General features: G+C 41.7%; 1 protein-coding gene across 2 annotated transcripts; it reads right to left on the bottom strand.

The window, feature by feature from the left end:
- Positions 1-270: 270 nt before the first annotated feature.
- On the bottom strand, positions 271-23,178 carry LOC126968688 (uncharacterized). 2 transcript variants are annotated; one of them, XM_050813740.1, is made up of 10 exons: positions 22,472-23,178; positions 16,930-17,105; positions 12,345-12,460; positions 10,814-10,992; positions 8,671-8,812; positions 7,117-7,200; positions 5,504-5,646; positions 4,133-4,369; positions 2,537-2,708; positions 271-648 (listed from the first exon to the last, which is right to left on the bottom strand). In XM_050813740.1, exons 1-10 carry the CDS (start codon positions 22,838-22,840, stop codon positions 524-526), a joined length of 1,743 nt encoding a protein of 580 aa, XP_050669697.1. In that variant the 5' UTR covers positions 22,841-23,178; the 3' UTR covers positions 271-523. The 2 variants fall into 2 exon arrangements, with proteins under 2 accessions (XP_050669697.1, XP_050669698.1); XM_050813741.1 differs by lacking the exons at positions 16,930-17,105; positions 22,472-23,178 and adding an exon at positions 16,121-16,140.
- Between the last annotated feature and the right edge of the window lie 1,348 nt (positions 23,179-24,526).

A 24,526-nucleotide genomic window follows, 5' to 3' on the forward strand; every position in this document is an offset into this window, starting at 1 on the left:
ATAAAAAGAAAATACCTGCTACAAAAATAAGCATTTTTTTTGCCATTAATTTGTGCTTAATTATGAAAAGTTGTTTTCAACTATCCGATTCCTTCCGAATTTCTTAAACAGCCAACAATTTGCAATAGCAAAAGGTGGGTAGGTATGTAAAATTATTTGGATATTGTGTTTGATGCTTAGTACTATCTGAGCATTGAATAAGTGCTCCACAGACTGGTGGAGTCTCTATAGTCTTGCATCAGCTAAGAAATTATAAATGAAAAACATTCAAACTTTAGGATTTATATTTTATTTTTCTGTCGGAATGTAGTAACCGTTAACAATTAATTTAAACACTATCATTAATGAAGAGATGTAACCACTAACATATTCCGGTATACGTAATACGGTATACAACGTTACCTACACGTTTGGAGTAAAATATGTGTTTTACAATTTGAAGAGTACACTTAGGATAGCTGTATGATTTACGAAGAGATTATTTGGAGTAAGTTCCTCCTTGGAGTGGCTTTGGGAGTGCTCCTCACAGGTACATCCCGTTGACAAGGTAGTCTGCGTCGAGAGCGTGCCGCGGACGAGGTCTGCGTCGCCGCACCGCGCGGACTCGGGCCCCGAGCAGTACACCTAACACCGTCGACACGAGTGTACCTGGGGGTATAATAATATACTCCGCCTGATACATAGACCAAGTATAGTAACTAGACTAATTCATAGCTTCCGTCTCACTCACACGAGAAAGAAAAACTTATGCGAGGCTTATGTAAAGAAATGAGATAGAGTGATTAGATGTTTTGTTTCGCCATGCGTGCCGGTTTTTTCAAGGTCAGCACACCCGGTGTGCTAAACAAACTTGACAGCGCTGCACAGATATTTTGTTTACTTAACTTGACGTGTGAAATATCCACTATTTATTCAACATTTGTGACAATTTTAAGTAGAATCGAAGGAAATATGGTGCGATGTTGTGTTTTACGATGTAAAAGTGATAGTGAAAGAACACTTGTGTTATATTGTGTACCTATGTTGGCCACGCCAAACCGATGTCTAGTTACTAGACTTGGTCTATGGCCTGATACCTATTCTCTTCCCGTGACAGCCGGGTCACGTGAATGGCCTAAAAATACCTCATCAGGTGCGATGACAGTTCTGATATTTCTGATAACTATATTCAAGAGAAATAACGCTATCTACTTGCCACTGACCTCTATATACAGTGGTATATAGTAGAGATATTTAAGGTATATAGTAAAGTCCAGTGGAACTGACGGCTGTCAAAGTGATTTTGTGCGTGTTTGATATTCGCCATTTTGGCGCTGTTGGTCATGTAGCGGTAGCGAGACTGCGGTACTAAAACTATTGATGATAACCTCAGCAAACATCTATAGATGGTGGAATAAAAAAAATTGTGTACTTTATTACGTTCATTCTTATGAATAAATAACACGGAATTGACCGAAACAAATTCAAAATGCAAAAATACTTCACAGTATTGTACGTTCCTTCGCAGCCATATGTATTATACGTCAAAATAAGTTCTCTGGACGCTCGCGATTGGCGATTCAAATAGGCACAAAAAATGTTCTGTCAAACTTGGTACAGCCTCTCAGTTGTCACTGCTCAGTGAGACTTATTATAGATGTGAGGGACACGACAATAGCGATGAAATGGCGAGCTGTGAGTACGACGTAATATTATATTGTGATGCAGTCTTAGGACATCGTGGGAAGAGAATACCAGGCGGAATATAATATTATTAAACTATGCGTAACACAAGTCAACAAATAAATAGAAATAGAATATCCAAGTAGTAGCAGTAGGTCGTATAGTTACGGCACGAGTCGTGAGCACAAATAGAAATTGGTGGTAGAATTCTACTTTAAATTATGTTAAATTGCACCAATAAACTTAAAAAATTAAGGAGCTAAGTATATCATTTTGTAAGGATTAAAAAACAAAAATTTTTATAACCATAATAATTATAACCTATTTTTATATTCATTAATAATTAACCGGAAATCTTCGATATACCTTATAAGTATCGGTTTACGTAGATAGGTACCTATTGGAAGACATATATTGGGATAGGCTATGCTACTCCGGGATGTATAGACAACGGGCAGAGTACGGAGTATATGTATGATGCTAGTAGAAGCATAAATGCACGTGGAGCTTCATACGATATGTCTGGTGTGGTAATGGCTGACAATAGCGGCGAAAACGTAGTTTCTCAACTACGTGAATGGTGGTGAAGAATTCCCCACCTGCAAGGCAAAAAGAAAGTACAGGGCACATAGTTCGACGGACAGATGGCCGAGGGACAGAAAAGTCCTCGAAGAGCGACCACGTACCGGAAGACGCAGAGTTGGTATGTCCTCCATAAGATGGGCCGACGATTTGGTCAAGATCGCCGGAATACGTCGGATGAGGGCAGCGCAGAACCGATCGTCGTGGAGATCTTTAGGAGCCTTTGTCCAGCAGTGGACGCTTTCCAGCTGATGATGATGAAGGTAGTCAGGGGCACGGTGCGGCCACTCACCCAGCACCAGCAGCATCAGTGCAGCGGGCGGGGGCTCACTCAGTCCGTCGTGATCGTCGGCCATCACAGCATTTGCAGCGTACGCTTGATTCCCCACGTGCTTCCCGTGCTCCGGAAGCCTCGCGTTCTCTGCGTCTCCATCGCTGACCTGTTGCTCGTTGGCCCGCGCCTCCTGCGCGATATAAGTCTATGAAACAACCACACTCACCGTGAGTGATCCTGCACGTCCTAAGTTCTAACACCTCAACATAATGATACTCTTCGTTCTGTCATACCCGACCTATAGGTATGGGCTAACTCCACTAATCTTGACCTTGACCTGCATATGCGCGATGTAGTTCGCCTCAGTCCTCCGTTAATTTCAAGCCTCTACACAGGTCGGTCCTAATAAGTATCAACAAGTGCTAATTTGCATTATTTTTTCAATGTCTCATAAAAGTATCAATCTAACTAACGGAGACCCGTGTAATAGTTCGCACCGTGATGCAACCTCTGTTCTGCTGCACATCACTGTTAACCTGCTGTGAAGCTATTGAATAAGCAACTCCTGCAAAATAAATCTTTAATGCCCTTGTATAAAGTTCAGTTTTTTTAACATTAGAGGGGGTAAAGGTGTTATCAACATGACGCGGGTGAAATTCCTCATTTTGACTTAATTTCCGGTGGTGAAATTATGTGGCCCCTATTAACCTGAACAACTCCTCTAAGCACTCCTCTATGATTATTATTATTGATTTATACTATTAATCATTTACAGAAAGAATCTTAAAAGCTAACATAGTCCCGTAAAACTGTTTGGACAGTTTGTCTGCAGGATCAAGTCTCTTGCAATACATTAATGCTTATTAGAACATTGATTTTATACAAGTGTAATTAACAAATATTGATAGAAATATAATAAAAAATCGAATTTTAATTTTAAGGCAGTGTTGACAGTAAATATTTCTTAAGTTTAGTTTTAAATTTTCTTTTACTGGTTTCTAGTCGGATGTCCTCAGGCAAGCTGTTTAATAGATAAGGTAGGCGTATGTAGATGTATGTAGTATACTGTAGAAGAGCAGAAGGATTCCTTGAGTAATTGATTCCTATATAACTCTATCAGATATTCGAGTTACTCTTCGTTTGGAAGAAGCTTCTATTGGGGATCGTACACCCACAAGTACAAGTACCAGTGAGAACAGTAGGTACGCTATTTGAGGCCGAATTTGGAGCATTGCGGCGGTGGCTTGAAGTCAAGAAGGTCTTTCCTTACTGACTACACTGGGCTGATTTGAGGTCAATTTGCCCTTCTCTTTCAAGTAGTCACAGAACTGCACGGCGCTCAATATCGGCACCGAGTATGCCCGATCCACGCTATGGCAGTGAGAGGATTTATCTCGAATCGAGGCTATACGACAAAGGAAGACTTTTGCCGGTACAATTCCTAAAATTTTTTTAATAGTAGTTTGTTCCGATCAAAGCCATCCTGAGAGATTTTGGAACAACCGTAGGGGCACCGGTTTGTCGTAACCTGCTTTCGTCTGCATAGCAATGAATTAAACTAACCAAATAATGAATCTAGGTATATTTGTTATGGATAGATATTCTGTTACTTACGGTTTGTGTGATTATCTTTTTCTTGGTAGTACTTTCAACCAGCGTAGTCAGGGTGCGAGGTGCGGGTGGGGCTTGCGGTGGCTGCGGTGGTGGCACTCTCGGCGCGGCCGGTCGAGCCGGCTCGCTGATCAGCTCGAAGCCTTTCTTGGGCGCGTCACGGAGGCCCTGCGCGCCGGAGTAAACGATCGGAAGCTCGGGCATCGTTCTGGCGTTCTCCCCGAGATACGCCGGCGCCTCCTACAAGCATCAATCTCGATGATAAGGAAACCCAGGCCGTTTACTGAGTCAAATATATGTTTTAATCTTGTAGTAAAAGGAGGATCAGGTACAGACGTACGATTTGGTTTGCTTAAGTCATCTGGAAGTCTCAACGCGGGGATTATATCGGGTGTAGAGATCACAAGACTCGACTCTAAACTAGAATATTAGTGAAAGGTAGGTAGAAAAGATCAGAGAAAGTATATCTGGTTTAATACAAAATTGATGTGGTTAATGAAAAGTGCTTTATAAGTTTAATTTCATGGCCAAAGCCATGCATATAATTACCATCTGGAAAAGATGATGGAGCAAAGTATGCTGAAGGTGATGAGATTAGAGACAGTGTGAAGTAAAAGAATAAGAAGAAAAAACCATCATTCATATTTTCAACTATGCACAACAGCTGAAATGGGAACGACATTTAAGCACAGCGAGTTCCAGGGTTCTTCGCTTCAGTCTATATCCAGTATCCAGGATAATAGGACTGCCTTATGGCACAGACATAAGGCAGTCCTATTATCCCTAGGTGGATAGTCGACTACTTATTACGTATCATCATCAGCCGGAAGACGTCCACTGCTGGACAAAGGCCTGCCCCAAAGATTTCCACGACGATCGGTCTTGCGCTGCCCTCATCCAACGCACGACAAGATGGACCGACGATCTTAACCAGATCGTCGGTCCATCTTGTGGGGGACCTACCAACACTGCGTCTTCCGGTACGTGGTCGCTATTCGAGGACCTTTCTGCCCTACTGGCCGGCTGTCCGGCTAACTAGGTGCCCTGTACTTTAGTTTTGCCTTGCAGGTGGGAAATTTTTCACCTCTGTAGTAAAACCTGTTTTAGTCTTGAGCGGCTTGAATCAGTCACTTTATTCAGGATTATATATAAGCTAGTTTTAAACAAGGAAACAAAATCTGTAAGAAGAACATCTTCATCTATTATTATTACGTATTACTCGTATAATACTAAAAAATTCAACATCGTTGTGGAGGGATGGCTGTTTGGATCCATTGATATATAGGAATTATCAAGTTTATTCAAAATTTGTGGTTGTTCGTTCCAAACCTTTTGATTGAGTTAATTGTTAAAGTAATAAGTCGCCCAAATTACCGGATGGGGGGGTTGCGGCTGCGGTGGCGGTAGACGGTGTGGTGGCCAGGCGCGGTGCTGAACTGTGTCAACCCACTCCCCCCCGCGCGACCATTGTCCCTCCACGCCTGCACCCGCGGCACCCTCCAGATCCAGACCTGGCGCTGGTGGAAATAAGTGGTAACCATGTAGTATTACGAATAGTACAAGCACTCACATTTATTAAGCTGAATGATTTCTACTTTCTTAAACTTGTTATATAACCACTTTAAAAAAATTGTGTCTTAACAGTTCAATCTTACTTAGTATCACAGTGCATTGTAGCTATGAGTAGGTAGGTATAAGGTAGTGTCCATGTACCATTATGTTTTGATTCTCATTTCAATTAATTAAGTCAAACTAGGATTCCTCATAACTTCACGTTCTTCTTATAACTATAAGACGACACTAATTCATTGACCAGAATTCGTAGAACACCTTTTTTATAGATAGATAGATAGATAGATTTAACATACTCATGGTCTTCATTTATTATCGCTCACTCGGGCGAGAAGATGAATCTAGTTTGGGTCTGCCGAGGCGAAAAATGCAATGGTTGCGATTTCTAAATGTACGACATTTTATAATGCCAAACTTTAACTTGGCACCGCAAGCATGTGAACATCTTGCTCGTGTCGTTAATTCTCCTCATCAACAAAATAGTCAAGACCTGCGTATTTCAAAGTAGGAGACCGTAGCACTATTACTCTCGACTCCGTTATATTTGCTACAGATTACAGTTTACATACCTTGCCTTTTGCAACTATGAGAGTTACTATGAGATTATTTATTTATTTATTTATTTGATCAACAACATAAGAAACAGTAGTCACAGTGTTAATAATTACATTGCCTAATAAAATCTAAACTATCCTACAATTAAATATAATCACAGCATGCTTTGTGTTACAAAAATTATCAGTAAGGAGAAATCTCCTTGTACTAAATTACGAGTTATTTATATTAATTACAGTTCTGTGAATGCAATATTCCGACCAATTTATTATTTAAGACAACAAGTGGGGCCCAGAGGCACGGAGAATGTTCAAAATACTATCTTCGCACCTCAGTAAGGCTACTGGAAACCCAAGCGCTGGCAGCTATTTCGGTCAACGGATCAGCCTTGCTATCCAACGCGGTAATGCTGCCAGTATTCTTGGTACGCTTCCACGTAATGATAGTTTTAATTTTATGTAGTCGTAGTATTGTAAATATAGTTATAAGATTTGTTTTATTAGAATAATAAATATAGTGAGACAACCTAAGTATTATATTGTGAGGCTGTTGATATGTCACACTTTATGAGCCTTAATTTAAAGTTGTTAAGACTATCAATATTAATGTTAATATTTGTACTTTTCTTTGTATAGTCATTATAGCCTAGATTGGTTTTACAGAAACTTGGCTCACACAAATCCCATAGATGTCGTGGTATTCTGGCAGGAAATTTAAATTTAAGTAACAGAGCGGGACAATCGATGCTGCGTTTATTATTATAATAATTTCACTATTATTTTTGTTTTAAATTAATACAACTATATTATACAGTTACAAACAACTAAGGGACATTGGTTGTAGTAAAGTGGTGTACGTACCGGGTGCGGGCGGCTGCCACACGCGGTGCGGTGTCTGCACTAGCCCGCCTTGATGACTGAATATGTGTGGCGCGTTCTCCGCTTCTGTCCGCCACAACACACACCACACCTCATTAGTTAATGTTTTATCAAAATAGGAATTTAAAATCATTTGTTGAACGTCATAATCAATTTCCCAGTCAGACCTGAGAAGAAAAGGTGCAAGAAACTCGCTGTTTAGGTAACTGCATAATCCGCAGGGCCGGATTTAAACATAATGCCACCCCTGGGCATCGGAAAAAAATCCGCCCCAATACTGGAATTTTACTTAAACTTATAGTTTACATATTTTATTTTTCAATTGAATTTCTTGAATTATCAATTAAACCAAAAATTGTTAATTAACAGAATTAATTAATTACTGAGCAATCTTGATAAGACTAAAAAAATTTTTTTTCACATTCAAAATTTTGCCGCCTTGGGCACTTGCCCCAACTGCACCTAGTGTAAATCCACCGCTGATAATCCGTATGTTAAATAAGCAGCCTAGCGAAACTCTCTAAGAAAAAAAGCGATTCACTCAATTGTACGAAACGTGCAGTCATTGATAGATTGACAGATGACGGCTATAAATTTGTAAAAACGGAGATAGCCGAAATCCACTACGTTTTAAACAACTATTCGCTTCTAAACATAGCCGGATTATACCTCGTTGCCCATCGCCATACTGTAAATACTACTATTTTAAACTATGTCAAATCACTGTACGTTTCATACTTGACTAAATTTCAATTTTTACGTAGGCAGTCACGCCTCTTATTACGTAGTATTTACATCGTCTTATTATACAGTACATATTGCGTCTATATCTCTACCTATTTTAATAATCCCACGCTAGAACAGCTTACATATCTGCAGATTATCAAAAAATTTATGGTATACTAGTTGACGCAGCAAACGTTGTATTGCCCATATTAAAATCGCGATACAAAAGTAACTGTTAATCGTAGATGGGTGAAAATTTGAAGTTGTATGTATTTTTTAATGCTGAGTCATAATCAAATTAAAAAAAAAATTGGCGTGGACCACCCTTTACATTTAGGGGGATGAAAAATAGATGTTGTCCGATTCTCAGACCTACCCAATATACACTCAAAATTTCATGAGAATCGGTCAAGTCGTTTCGAAGTAGTTTAACTACAAACACCGCGACATGAGAATTTTATATAATATGGTATAGAAATATGTTTAAAAACTGTAAGCTTTGGTATACTTTTTCAAACATTCGGATCTAGCGATATAAACGTCAGTGCTGGATGTCCGAGTAGGTATACTTCTTCAATATATATTTACGGCAACGTGCAAGCGTGTGCCTCGATGACATGTGAGAGAGAAGGCGAGATATAGCGAATCTAAAGTGATCATGACCGGGCTGAGGACAGCAAATCAACCGAAAAGAACACAAATGGTAAGAGAGAAATGGCGCGAAACTGTGCACATTAACGCGTTACGATTAAGTTTTTTCCGAGTGATTTGGTTACAAAAATCAATATAACAGTATAATCAGTTCATCACCATTGTTGTATGTGTGATATGTCTGCGCCTGAGTGAGGCGGTGCGGCCATATTTCGCCCGCCTCAGCTTCCGCCTCCGCGACCGCATCCGCCTCCACTGCGCTCAGTCCTCGTGCGCCGCTCTGCACCACGTCCGCTACCATCTGCGGCATACATATCACAAGTGCTGCTTATAAATATTTTCTTTTCAATAAAAATAAGGTACGTTGAGTTGATGGTAATTGATACGGCCTGCCCATTACAATGCAGTGCCGCTCAGCATTCATGAAAAACCCAAAAATTGTGAGCTTGACCTTAACCTTGAGACGTAAGATGTTGAAATGAAATGATTTATTTGAATGAATCGTGGTAGCATAGTTGTTAACAATTGATAGGTGTACAGCACAATTCGCCAATTTATATCGGCATACAAATATTTGATTGTCAATATTGGAATTTTTATATTTATATACGTCATTAATACACATTAGAAAGCTATAATTCAATAATCTATATATATAAAAATGAATTGCTGTTCGTTAGTCTCACTAAAACTCGAGAACGGCTGGACCAATTTGGCTAATTTTGGTCTTGAATTATTTGTGGAAGTACAGGGAAGGTTTAAAAGGTGAATAAATAGGAAAATGTTCGGAATTAAATAAACACAACAAATTTGTATTTCCTTCAAAATTGTCAAATTGTCTTGTCAAATTTATTGACCCAACGCGTTGATAGTTATGCTGTGAAACAATTTCATTACAACAACAGGGTGCATTTTTACAAAGCAATTCTTGATGTTATGATATATTATTGACAAATTCATAAAAAAACATTATTTTATTTATTATATACAGAACAACGTCTGTCGGGTCAGCTAGTATAATATAAAATAAACATTAAATTGTAGGTACCTCTCAAAAGATAACATTTAAATACTATTATTTTTGGCTAAAGAATTCTTTTAAACTATAAAAGCATTTATCTATTAGCCATAATTTTAATTTTTTATGCATTAATGTTTTAGGCATCTCTCTAATATTCTTTGGAAGGTGGTTAAAGACCCTAACACACATAACATTTGCGTTATTTTGATGAAGCGCTGTTCTACAGTATGGCATCAGAAGGCGAGTTGGATCTCTTAATCCTAATATGGAATAGTCATTTGCTGGTTTAAAAAGTTCACCATGTTTTTTAATGAACATACAAATTTCTAAAATATATAGACCAGTAAGCGGTACTTTTTGAATAATGGTCTACACGATTCTAGAGGACTGACATTGCTTAAAGCTCATACATTTTTTTGTGTGCCAGAAAAACATTTGAAATATTAGTGAAGTTTCCCCATAGTATTTACCCGTACCGTAAAACAGACGCAATATAACCGTGGTATGCAGTAAGTGCAGCATTAAAGGATACAGTTTGTCTGAGCCTTCTTAAAGCGAAAACGAACTTATTTATTTTGCCTGCCACTGTATCACATTGAGCTTTCCAGTTACCTAATATCTTATATAAGGCTATAAAAGCTATCTAATATAAGGCCTAAAAATTTTATTGTATTTGTTTCTTTAATAGTTTGGTCACTGTGTGTTATATTTAGAGATTTATGTATTGTTTTATAATTAGAAAATTGTATACCTATGTTTAGTTTTAGTTATATTAGCGGATAAATTAAAGTTGTCAAGTCTCATTTGCCCAGTAATTTCACTAGCTACGGCGCCGGCAAACGGCAGAAATAGGCGCCGTTGTGGTATCGATAATCTAGCAGGCATCCTGTGCAAAGGAGCCACTGGTAAATATTACGTCTCGTCTGCTTTAGCTGGGTATGTGATGAGGAGTTTTTTTTTGATAAAAGGGACGAGACGAGCATGACGTTCAGCTGATGGAAATTGATACGCCCTGCCCATTACAATGTAGTGTAGTGTAGTAGTAAAACCCAATAATTCTGAGCGGCACAACAATTGCGCTCGTCACCTTGACACATACGATGTTAAGTATCATTTGCCCAGTAATTTCACTAGCTACGGCGCCCTTCAGACCGAAACACAGTAATGTTTACACATAGTAATGTAGTAATAAGCAGTAGCTTCACGGCAGAAATAGGCGCCGTTGTGGTACCCATAACCTAGCCGGCATCCTGTGCAAAGGAGTCTCGCACTGGTAGGCACCTGATGCGGGTTGCGGGGCAGTGGTGTGAGCGGGGGCAGCGTGGTGGGACAGTTCAGCTCGGGCGCCTCATCGCTGCCGTCGACACACTGCGGCACGCCGTCGCACGCGTTGTACACGGCGATACACTCGCCTCCGTGACGGCATGCGAACTGGTAACGACTGCACTTGTTGTCGCTCGCTGCAAAGTAACAACTTTACAGGAAACGGGTAAGACCATGCCCAATCAAAGCTAACTTTTCTGTTTAATAATTTAAGACACACCTTATTCAGCAGACACTATAACTAGTACTTCTCCGATGCATTCACCATCTGGATGTGTGGCGGTCCTCCACAGTGCGGTTTTCAAGGAGCTTTCTTCCTCGTACTACGAAGCTGTGGAATGAGCTTCCTTGTGCGGTGTTTCCGGGACGATACGACATGGGTACCTTCAAAAAAAGCGCTTACACCTTCCTTAAAGGCCGGCAACGCTCTTGTGATTCCTCTGGTGATGCAAGAGAATGTGGGCGGCGGTGATCACTTAACACCAGGTGACCCGTACGCTCGTTTGTCCTCCTATACCATAAAAAAATCTCAACTAAAGGTTTTATCTCAATAAAATGTTTAAGTACGGATAACAGAGAGAGTTGTCATACTGAAACATGCAGGGCAAGCCTGTCAGCCATTAAGTTGACATAGCGACATCCCATTCTGCACGGACGCACGCCAAGAAAGGGAAGTTTTATATATTATGATAATATAATATAGACACACTGGCACAAAATTATCTTGCCCCAAACTAGGCATAGCCAGTACTATGGGTACAAGACAACGATATATATAATGCAATATACTTACTGAAACATACATAAATACTTATAAACATCCATGACTCGGAAACAAACACCTATATTCATCATATAAATGTTTGCACCTACTAGGATTCGAACCAGGGATACTTGTAAACAGCTTGACTTTTTTACCATTTAAAGCAAAACATAAAACATGCAGACAAATTAGTCTAAAGTGCATAAATATAATGTATTATATATATAAATATTATCTTTTCGCGTATTACGATAACTTTTACAAAGTATAGGTAGGACCTACCTACTGAGATTGAATTATCACATTTTTGGTAAGTATTGAAGTGGAAAATTTACGTCGTGTTCTCTTTTGTTGAAAGCCGTACTAGAATTGTTTAACTTGGCCTTATTTTATCTACGATTATCATAAACCCAAGCGCTGGCAGCTATTTCGGTCAACGGATCAGCCTTGCTATCCAACGCGGTAATGCTGCCAGTATTCTTGGTACGCTTCCACGTAATGATAGTTTTAATTTTATGTAGTCGTAGTATTGTAAATATAGTTATAAGATTTGGTTTGATTAATATATTGAGTTGATTATCATAAATGATTCCCAAATAAAATAAAATAATTAATGGCTTCAAGTTGTCGGCACAAAATGACAGACTTACAACATATATATAAGTAGTAAACCCACGAGAATTCATAAATCCAGATATTATGAGATTTCTAAAAATTACAACATACGCTTGAGTAGTGCAGGTTTTTGCGGAGCCGTAGGCGCGGCTGAAGATGACGGAGCGGGAGTGCGACGCGGCGGGGGCGGGGTCGAGGGTGCTGCTGTAGTCGAGCTTCTCCGGCTTCTGCAACAGAGACGAACACACAGTCACACTGACCGACCAGTGGCGCGGCATATACAAGTTGTCAGCATACTATAGTTGCTTGGCGAAGGATATAAAGCTCACCAAGCGAAATAACCCAGAAGACAAAGTTTTAACTTAAATTAATAATACAGTTCGCGAGTCGCTCCTGGTACTGTAGTTCAGCCAGTCGACGGCTGAGCCTAAGCACGGCCTTGGTGCAGACACGACAGACGGCTTTTTGCCCTGTGCTGCCCCGGGGCGTAAAAAGAATAGGGTAGTCCCAGGTCTAAGGGTGTCGTAAGAGGCGACTACGGGCTTTTTGAAAGTGGGAGAGTCACGCTGCTGTCTCATGACGTCAGCACAATCGGGCCAGACTCGTCCGGGTTACTTACCACACTCGCACAGAATACCGGCGTGAAGTAGCGGCCTAGTGCCGCTATGTTTCGCATAGGTTAGTGTCGAGGACCGGAGGCCATTCCCCCCCCCCCCCACAAAATATGAGAGCGGTATTTAAAGAGAAATTACCCCAGGAGGGTACCGGCTCTTGTAGAGCCAGAGAATCCCTCCCCGAGCATTCGCGCTCGGGCTGCCCTTCGTATTCTGGGGAGGGCACAGTACCGTGTATGTCACAGGACAAACAAGGCAGCAACACCACGGCACCCCGCTCCGCTGTGGACTTTTGTAACATCCGGGGAATTCACTCCAACTTAAACGTCGTCCACCACCGCCTTGAGACGTCGCAGCCGGCCTTGTGTTTCCTTACGGAGACGCAGATATCTCGACCTAGCGATACGTCATATTTAACGTACCCCGGGTACAAAATTGAGCATAATTTCATGCCTCATGCCGGGGTATGTGTGTACGTTAGGGAGGATATCTGCTGTCACCGTCTCGGCAATTTTGAGGGTAGGGGCCTGTCTACTCTCTGGCTCCGCGTAGATTTAGAGGACCGCGTCCGCATCTATGCGTGTGTCTACAGGTCCCATAGTGGTAACGCAGAAACGGATCACCTCAGCTTGCTTGCTCAGATCCCCTCCGCTGAAATCGTAGTCTTGGGTGATTTCAACGGGCACAATGCCGAATGGCTTGGATCACGTACCACAGACTACGCAGGGCGATCTGTGCATAATTTTGCATTGGCGTATGGTCTGTCCCAATTGGTTGAGTCGCCGACGCGGCTTCCGGATGTGGATAGCCACATGCCGTCCTTATTAGATCTTCTGCTGACTACACATCCCGATGGTTACCAGGTCTCTGTCGACGCCCCTCTCGGAACGTCCGACCATTGCCTGGTCAGGAGTGTAGTGCCTATCCGACGCCAACGTCGCAGACCACCAGCGACCCGCCGCGTTTGACACTACAAGTCAGCAGATTGGGATAGGATGCGTTCCTTTTTTGCATCCTACCCTTGGGGCAGGGTTTGTTTCCCTTCGGATGATCCTAGTGCCTGCGCCGTTGCAGTAGCCGATGTGATACTGCAGGGCATGGATATTTTTATACCAAGCTCTGTAGTACCGATCGGTGGCAGATCACAGCCCTGGTTCGATGCGTCAGTTAAAGCAGCATCTGACTGCAAAAAACAGGCGTATCGAACTTGAGTTGCGGCGCTGGGCTCAAAGGATCCGAACTGCAAAGTTCTGAAGAGGAAATATAACCGTGCCTCCAGATTTTTTAAGCGGCAAATCGCCCATGCGAAATCAAAGCACGTCGTCAAAATTGGCGAGCAGCTTTCCAGTTACCCGACCGGAACACGCAAGTTCTGGTCGTTGTCGAAAGCTGCTCTTGGTAACTTCAACCAGCCGTCCATGCCGCCGTTGCACATGAGGAATGACACCCTGGCCCATACGGCAAAAGAGAAAGCCGATCTCCTGTGCACTCTTTTTGCCTCCAACTCGACTCTTGACGACAACGGAAAAACACCGCCGACCATCCCGCGGTGTCAGAGCTCCATGCCTGAAGTACAGATCCGACAGAAAACTGTTAGGCGAGCTCTGTTTTCGTTGGACGTCAGGAAGTCGAGCGGGCCGGATGGCATTTCTCCAATCGTGCTTAGAACGTGTGCCCCTGAGTTGACGCCGGTGCTAACGCGTTTATTCCGGCACTCTTATTCAAAAGGCGTAGTCCCTGATTCATGGAAGTCAGCCCTTGTCCATCCGATCCCAAAAAAAGGAGACAGTTCGGATCCGGCAAACTACAGGCCTATTGCGATTACCTCCCTACTCTCCAAAATCATGGAGAGCATAATTAACCGCCAGCTCTTGGTATACCTTGAGGGTCACCAGTTGATCAACGACCGGCAGTACGGCTTTCGCAATGGTCGGTCGACTGGCGATCTTCTGGTATACCTAACACATAGATGGGCGGCGGCTATTGAAAGCAAGGGGGAAGGCCTGGCAGTTGGTCTGGATATAGCGAAGGCCTTTGATCGTGTATGGCACAAGGCGCTCCTCGCAAAACTTCCATCATTTGGGCTTCCCGAGAGCTTATGCAAGTGGACCTCCAGCTTCCTCACTGGGCGCAGCATACAGGTCGTTATCGACGGTTATTGCTCGAATCCCAAGCCCGTGAACGCTGGAGTTCCCCAAGGCTGTGTGCTATCTCCCACGCTGTTTCTTCTGCATATCAATGATATGTTGGACACCGCCAACATGCATTGCTATGCAGACGACAGCACTGGTGATGCCGTATACACGGGCCATGCAGGTCTCTCTCGGGAAAACGTCGACCAGTGCCGGGAGAAACTTGTGTCTTCTATCGAGTCCTCTCTCGAGAAGGTCGCGGAATGGGGTAAGTTGAACCTTGTCCAATTTAACCCCCAGAAGACTCAAGTTTGCGCGTTTACCACTAAAAAAACCCCATTTGCCGTATCACCGCTCTTCGAGAACACTTCCCTTAAAGCCTCACCTAGTATCGGAATACTGGGTCTCGAAATCTCGAGCAATTGCCAATTCCGTGGCCATCTGGAGGGCAAAGCCAAACTGGCTTCAAAGAAACTGGGCGTCATAAATAGAGCACGGCAATACTTCAAGCCGGCCCACATTCTAGCGCTCTACAAAGCGCAGGTCCGGCCTCACATGGAGTATTGCTGTCATCTCTGGTCTGGCGCAACCCAGTATCAGCTCGATCCATTTGACCGCGTGCAACGCAGAGCAGCTCGAATTGTCGGGAACCCAGTACTCTGTGAACGGCTGGATCATTTGGCGTTGCGTAGAGACGTCGCTTCATTGTGTGTTTTCTACCGCATCTATCTCGGGGAGTGTTCCGAAGAGCTGTTCAACCTGATTCCTGCCGCCGAATTCCACCTTCGCACGACACGCCACAAGTTATCCTAACTTGTGGCGTGTCGTGCGTCCCCACCATCTGGATGTGTGGCGGTCCTCCACAGTGCGGTTTTCAAGGAGCTTTCTTCCTCGTACCATGAAGCTGTGGAATGAGCTTCCGTGTGCGGTGTTTCCGGGACGATACGACATGGGTACCTTCAAGAAAAGCGCGTACACCTTCCTTAAAGGCCGGCAACGCTCTTGTGATTCCTCTGGTGTTGCAGGAGAGTGTGGGCGGCGGTGATCACTTAACACCAGGTGACCCGTACGCTCGTTTGTCCTCCTATTCCATAAAAAAAAAAAAAGACATCTAATGGTGCGACAGATAGTCGGATATTACCCAGCCAGGTGAGCGAGCTGCTGGGACAGCGGGTGCTCGAGTCGCTCCTGGTCCTGTAGTTCAGCCAGTCAGTGGCTGAGCACAAGCACGGCCTTGGTGCAGACATCTAATGGTGCAACAGATAGTCGGATATTACCCAGCTAGGTGAACGAGCTGCTTGGAGAGCGGGTGCTCGAGTCGCTCCTGGTCTTGTAGTTCAGCCAGTCGACGGCTGAGCCTAAGCACGGCATTGGTGCAGACATCTAATGGTGCGACAGATAGTCGGATATTACTCAGCCATGTGAGCGAGCTGCTTGGACAGCGGGTGCACGAGTCGCTCCTGGTCCTGTAGTTCAGCCAGTCGACGGCTGAGCACAAGAACGGCCTTAGTGCAGACATCTAATGGTGCGACAGATAGTCGGATATTACCCAGCTAGGTGAACGAGCTGCTTGGACAGCGGGTGGTAGTTGTAGCTGTAGTTCAGCTATTGACGGCTGAACACCAGCACGTCCTTGCTACAGATATCTGATAGTGCGGACAGACAGATAGATATTACCCCGCCAAGTGAGCGAGCTGCTTGGGTAGCGGGTGCTCGAGTCGCTCCTGGTCCTGTAGTTCAGCCAGTCGACGGCTGAGCACAAGCACGGCCTTGGTGCAGACATCTAATGGTGCGACAGATAGTCGGATATTACCTAGCCAAGTGAACGAGCTGCTTGGACAGCGGGTGCTCGAGTTGCTCCTGGTCTTGTAGTTCAGCCAGTCGGTGGCTCAGCACCAGCACACCCTTGGTGCAGACATCTGATGGTGCAGACAGACAGACAGTAATTACCCAGCCAGGTGAGCGAGCTGCTTGGGCAGAGGGTGCTCGAGTCGCTCCTGGTCCTGTAGTTCAGCCAGTCGACGGCTGAGCACAAGCACGCCGCTACTGAAGTTTCCGTGCGTCGTAAACTTGCAGCGAAAGTCTTCTGGTGGACCGCATTTGAATAGGTAGCAACTGCCTGGACTCTGAAAAGCAAAAAGCATGTTAACTTGTTGCATCTAGGTCGATTTCCTTCATTGAAGCACTTTGATTAGGTATTTATAATACGTTTTTTCTTTTATTCTAGGGAGATCGACCAAAGCGGATGATTTGCTGAAACGTGGAAAGGATACTTATAATTATTGACCGTGAGAAAAACATATTCCAGACTCAGGTGGGGAAAGTTCTTTAACGAAGATTTTGAAAACCGTTGGATTTCGATACAAACAATGTAACAAACGCAAAATATTGATGGAAAGATATAGTTTTACGGCAAGTGGGAGGCTCCTTTGCACAGGGTGCCGACTAGATTATGGGTACCACAACGGCACCTATTTCTACCGTGAAGCAGTAATAAGTAAACATTACTGTGTTTCGGTCTGAACGGCGCCGTAGCTAGTGAAATCACTGTGCAAACGAGACTTAACATCTTATGTTTCAATGTGACGAGCGCAATTGTAGTGGCGCTCAGAATTTTTGGGCCTTTCAAGAATCCTGAGCGGCACTGCATTGTAATGGGCAGGGCGTATCAATTACCATCAGCTGAACGTCCTGCTCGTCTCGTCCCGTATTTTCATTAAAAAAATTAAAATTGGCAAAATGTTGTTTTTGGATGAAACATGGCTTAATGCTAACCATACTGTAAACCGTTCTTGGACTGATGACACTGCCGCATCTACGTCCAAAGTTCCTGTTGGAAAAGGATCGTTACTAATAATTTGTCACGCCGGAACCATCAACGGGTTTGTCGAAGGACCTCTCATGGCTTTTGCGTCAAAAACCAATGGAGACTATCATGAAGAAATGAATGGAGATAGTTGAATGGTTTACCTCAATGTTGTGTAGCCTCCCTGAACCATCTATTAAAACTTGAGAGGTGTCAAGGGACACCCGGATGGAACGAAGTTCCTTTCGATTAATTAGTGTTATAGATTTTATTTTACTCTGTCTGTCTATTCTTTCGAACACGTCATAGATGCGCGGGATTTTATAATCACAACAGAGTGTGTATACATTTCTGGACTTCGTAAACACAACAGCTTATAGATTAGAACACGCACGGCTTGCTAAATACACACGCATTGATATTGTAATATTAAAATATAATTTGCTTTTAAATTAATTAATGTTATGACGCGTACACTTGCTAAACACACAATAATAGAGAGATTATAACCCTTATATATATAAGTATGACTTGGTTATCACAATAGTAAAGAGAGGTTATATTGCGTACTTTTGCTAAAAATACATAAGCATTTATTATTGTCTGTATAAAATCACTACTTACCTAACTCCATCAGCAATATCCGGAACTTGTGCAGAAACACTGTTAGGATTCATTATTGTTATTATTTTTGGAGGTTCTCAATTCGTTTGTGTGTGTGTTTTTTTTTAAGTTTGTTACCTCAAAACTTTCGAGTGCGTAAACCGAATTGGATAATTCTTTTCTTATTTGAAAGCTGGTGCCCACACGGGAGTGGGGTCATTGTAATTTGGTCCAGATCTGACAATGGCATCCATGAGAAAACCATAAAAGTTTTAAATTTGCTATACATACGTATAGCAAAGTGGATGATAAATTTACGAATAACTCAATATCGCGCCAACCGATTTCGATGATTCTTTTTTTATTAGAAAGGATAAGCTTCAAAGATAGTTTGGTGAGAGTTTGGTTAGGTTCTGATTACGGATTACATGACAAAGTAACGGAACTCTTCAATTCTTAGGAGCAAATTAACAAAACTCAGCCGAATCTTTATTATGGTATCCAGATATTTAAGTCATCTACCATAACGGAACTTCGTTCCAGTAATTATGGACAACGCCCCATACCACTCGATGCAAATTGACACGCCACATGCCCAATCCCAAAAGAAAGCTGCCATCGTCGCATGGCTTCAAAAAAATGGCGTAGATGCAAACATATATATTATGTTAAATGCGGAATTAGTACGTCTTTTAAAAGAAAACAAACCAGCCAAGATTCGATACGTCATTGACGAAATAGCGTTAAAACATGGGCACAGAGTTATACGGTTACCGCCATACCATTGTGAATATAATACAATTGAGTTGATGTGGGCTCAAATTAAGTGATATGCTGCAAGACGCAATACAGAACCTCCATTTACCACAGCAAAAATGCTGAAAATATTAGAAGAAGCTTGTGAACATGTGACTAAAGGAGACTGTGAAAAGGTTGTGAATAGAACTGTTAAATTAATAAGGGAAGATTATGAAAGAGCTGTGAAAATAGATAATATTTTAGAAAACGAACTTATAATTAATGACGACCCAAATAGCCGAATGGTTAGTGACCCTGACTACTAAGATAGAGGTCCCGGGTTCGAATCCCGGTAGGTGCAATCATTTATATGATGAATATTGATGTTTGTTCGAGTCATGGATGTTATATGTATTTATGTTTGTTTAAGTAATTATATTGTGTTAAATATATAATTGTCTTGTGCCCACAGAACAGGCTAAGCCTAGTTTGGGGCAAGATAATTTGTGTGTGTCAATATTATTAAAAGAAGAAAAAAACTAGATATCGAATAGTGTATGAAATAAATAAATAATTAATGTGGGTGACAATAGTAGTGACGACAGTGAAAATAGTAGTATGGACGAATCTGATTAAATCTGGCCTTTTGTTATACCCTTTTTGGTCTCTTTTTGTATTCATATGTTTCTTATGTGCATATAAAGTATGTATATTCATTTTCATTCCAATATTCAGTACATTCAAATATATTAAGTAAACATTTATAACACTGCCATATAGGGCATGATCTGAGACAAGCATTTATTAATCGGCGTAGAAAGAAGTGGTATAGTTGGATGTTAGCATGGGTATGGTTATTTGGGTACAAATTTTGATCCATTTTCATGAAATCTTCAAATATTGATAATCTATGATAATTGATCTACAGAGTGGGCCTGCATTGAAGCTTGCTTTATCATGTTGACCCGAAACTGAAACCAATGGTTTATGCGGTGACTGGCCTATTATCAAAGTGGATTAATAGAATCCATTGTATAGATTATAGATGATAATCGCAACCGAATATCGTAATGGCTGTCTCCATGTCGAACGCTGTAAAAATGCTCTAAAGCGAGGCTTAGCCATAAAAAAAGTGTGTGCGTGTAATATTTACGCGCGATTGAAGTACAACTTAACAATAATTAACTTTAGGAATAATTAACAGACGCATTAATATATTACATTAAATTTATATTAAATAAAGCCGTGTTACCAACTAAGCACACACGTATTACAACAACCTTGTGGAGGTATTTTGTATCAAGGTCCCTTAGAGTTCGTAGCAGAAATGTAAAGAAAACGAGTTTAAACACTTCGATTATATATTTCGTGTGCGTGTGTATGTCACTGAACTCATACTCGGCTGGACCGATTTTGATGAAATTTTTTGTGTGAGTTCAAGGGGATTCGAAGATGGTTTAGATTCACAATTGAACTACCTCCTAAACGGCTGGACCGATTTTGATGATATTTTTGTGTGTTCCAGTGAATTTGAGATTGGTGTGTGTCTTCAGGTGGATTCGAGAATGGTTTAGATTCACAATTGAACTACCTCCTAAACGGCTGGACCGATTTTGATGATTTTTTTGTTTGTTTCAGTGAATTTGAGATTGGTTTAGATTCTCAATTCCGTCTATATAATATAATACTCCTGCTCATGTGTATGTTAGTGACCTCCTTCTAACGGCTGGACCGATTTTTCAAATTTAAGACGTGTGTACAGGACAACGTCTGTTGGATCCACTAGTATGAGTATATAATATAATGAAAATGGTCTATGGTTGAGGCTCTTTCAAGCCTAAACCACTGATCGTATCGACATGAAACCACCACCATCCGATGCGAAATTTATCCTAGATGGTTTATGGCAACATTATTTTTTTATTCCTTTTAAAATTCGCCTAGCGAAGCAGGCGGTAACGGCTAGTATAAATAAATGTAAAGAAATGAATGACATTTCATTTATTTGAATTTTCTGAGCTTCGCTTATCTATGCTGTCTGTGGAAGATGGTGCATCAAAGTGACGTGTGAACTATGATAAAATGGCGGAAGACACTTAGGTTATTTTGTGCCTTTTATTGTTATAAAAATTTAAGGATACAATTGAGGAAGCGATATCAGTGAACTTTAAATGTCGTTTCTTTGTATTTTCAGAGAAACAATTTGTGTTTTATTTTGAAGATCCTCAATAGTATACCGTATAAAACGACATTTTTAACTTGCCAAAACGGCAGTTTCATACATTAACTCCTAACTTTGCGATATAATAATATGGAAAATACTGAATCACGAAACGAGCCGTAACTGTTAATTTTCCCATCTTTACACTGCGTCTATTAGTCAATCTTCCAATACAGGAGCCCCATTATAATTTGGAATCAAAAGTGATGCCAAGCAGATTCCATCGGATTTAACATTGATACCATTTTGACATAAGCCGGGGTTAATGTTATACATCTTCTGTTCTTGCTTTTAATCAAAACCAAAGTCATGAAGTGTCTCTTACCATGCTTAAATTCAAATTCAAATATTTTTATTCAAAATAGGATGCTCCATTCCCAATCTGTGGTATCATTAAGAAAGTCATTTATTGTTCGAAGTAAATCCATCGAACAGCATTATATTACAAATATTGCTTAGTAGATAATATTAATTACTTATAACTATGTGTTGCCTTTAGTAAGGCAGTACGCGGGTCACCATTGATCAGGCCGGCCCTAGTTACCATTAACCATTTGTCTATAACCATTACAGGACTGATCCGAGTAACCATTTTAACCAATTAATAGTAGAAATCCGCGTACTCACAAGTAGAACCAATAATTATAGTTATTTAGCAAGTGTCATTGATTAATTTAGTATCTTAAGTAAATAATTACTTTTACCATAAAACCAATACATATATCTACCCCTAGGTGCACCCCTTTTCATTTATGTTATAGTAACCATTACCACACAAACGTTTTGTAACAATAATTCTTTTGAATAACGTAATACTATATAATATAATATATCTATCAAACGTGGTTGTTTAATACAAAATTAAGAAATAAAATAACCATTTACCAGCGTGGAATGGAACACAGTAATGTACACACAAGATAAATGCAAAAACAATACACAGTACAAAACCGGCTGACAGCAATATTACTGTACAGAACAAGTACTGCCTAAGTGGTATGGGTACTGTAGAACGCTTACTTGTTCAGCCGCTATTTCACGCTTCAGTGTTAAACTGAATCGCCTGAATGAATACATATAATGACGTAGATCACAGTTGTTAGACGGGGTGACCCGAGCGGTACCTTCTCCTCATAGACGAACACGTCACAGGCGTCGGTCTCGCAGCACAGATGCAAGCATTCGCGGCGTGCGCCCACGTCTAACTCGGCCAGGTAACGCGCGCCCATTTCGCGCGATTCCTCCGTTCGGATGATCTTGTCACGCTGCACGTCGAAGCGCGGCGCACACGCCTCGGGCTCCAGTTCGCGCCCGCCGCATAACACCAGAACCGCCATTACCGTTGGTATCCATGACACTGAGAACCAAGCGCTCGCCGACATGGCCCACAGCGACGACTCCATATACTCTACCAGCTCCCGCTCATGGCGGCACGGGTGCCGCCGCCGTCGCGCGCGGTCGATATACGCCGCGCATGCGTGCCTGTATCCCATACTAGATAGTAGATACCTCCGCCTCGAGAAACACTAAGCTAGCACTTTACAGAGTTCTGGCTTTATATATTAATATTAGACTGGTGTTCTGAGTGGGATTAACACTGATTTTCTCCTCTAACACATTCAGCTTAGAATTGGTGTGAAACTTTAGTTGACAACCGTGCGATCGTAAATCACACCGTGATCAGTTTGTGCGGGATGCTGCATCGAGGTGTTTGGGCGTAGAATCGCCGCCCATGTCGCTGTTCTTCAAGTTCCGGTCGGTAAGTGCGCTCGTAATACTTCACCGATGTTGTCGTCACCACACCACCAGTACGACTGTGCCGCAGCGCTCGGCTCACGCAAGCGTGCTGCTGCTGATTCCTCCTGGGCTTAATCAATAGTGCAGCTGGACCGGTTTGAGCTATATTGGTTGGCCTTGGTTATCGGGGTTCTAGTATTATTTTAAGAACAAGCGGTCGAGTTCGAGTTAAACTTGCTAACCGATGATTCTGTGATGAAATAATAAGATAATAATATATATTTTATTAAGTTAATTTTGTTACCAATTTATGAACGACGCGGGACTCGAACCCGCGATCTCTCGGGTTCAATATGCAGTTATTGGGCTTGGTTATCAACTGTAAAGTAGATCTTGTAGATGGATCCACAACCTGAGAGTTGAACAAGACATACACACGAACCATAATTACCAGTGGGAGGCTCCTTTGCACAGGATACCGGCTAGATTATGGGTACCACAACGGCGTCTATATCTGCCGTGAAGCAGTAATGTCTAAGCATTACTGTGTTTAGGTCTGAAGGGCGCCGTAGCTAGTGAAATTACTGTGCAAATGAGACTTACAATTATGTCTCAAGGTGACGAGCGCAATTATAGTGCCGCTGAGAAATTTTGGGGTTTTTCAAGAATCCTAAGCGGCATTGCATTGTAATGGGCAGGGCGTATCAATTACTATCAACTCAACGTCCTGCTCGTCTTGTCTCTTATTTTCATTAAAAAAAGTCACTCGAACGGTTAGCTTAGTTAGAAGAGCACTCGGACGGAGCCCTAGAGGTCGAGTTCGACTCCCGCATTGTTCATAAATATTGGTTACAAATATTTATTTATTTAACTCCCGAAGTGGGGGATACTACTTTAAAAATAGCATATACCTAATATAATTATTAATTAATGAATATGATATGAAATCAGCGAGGCGCCCTCATCAACATTGGCTAAGCTGTCTATAAATCACTCGTATACGATTTTTGCGACACGTTTCGAACCGTTTGCGACACGTTCGTTGATCCTCGAATGCCAATAGTTAAAATCTTTGGGTTCGAAATTCATAAACGTTGTCAAAATCCCTAATAAAATCGATATACAGACAGAATACAGTCTGTCAAAAAAGAACCGCAAGTAAAAGATCAATAAAACAGCAAATGTTAGTCATGCAAATTTATTTTATATCGCCTTCAAACTGTGTTCTTTCAGTAACGATACACTTAATGCAAACGAATAATCCAATCATCAAAACATTATTTAAAAGCAAAAGCCGGAATTGAGTTTTTAGTGAAAAATTCGTTCAAAATGATGGCCTTATGCGAACGCGCAAAATCCAAGAAATTTTATTTGCAATAATTTGGCCTATTTCCTCGAATTCAATCTCTTAAACGCCGCATAACGCTCAAATAATATGCTTA

Source organism: Leptidea sinapis, chromosome 16 (assembly GCF_905404315.1).
Source record: "Leptidea sinapis chromosome 16, ilLepSina1.1, whole genome shotgun sequence".
Classification (NCBI taxonomy): Eukaryota; Metazoa; Arthropoda; class Insecta; order Lepidoptera; family Pieridae; genus Leptidea; species Leptidea sinapis.

What these genes read in the sequence shown, in the direction of transcription:
- LOC126968688 (XM_050813740.1), bottom strand. Translation starts at nt 22,840, where the DNA reads ATGGGATACAGGCACGCATGCGCGGCGTATATCGACCGCGCGCGACGG. An exon ending in ATATCACACATACAACAATG is followed by an intron (nt 7,201 to 8,670) that starts GTGATGAACTGA and finishes TGTGGCGGACAG; the next exon opens with AAGCGGAGAACGCGCCACAC. An exon ending in AAAAGATAATCACACAAACC is followed by an intron (nt 2,709 to 4,132) that starts GTAAGTAACAGA and finishes TATATCGCGCAG; the next exon opens with GAGGCGCGGGCCAACGAGCA.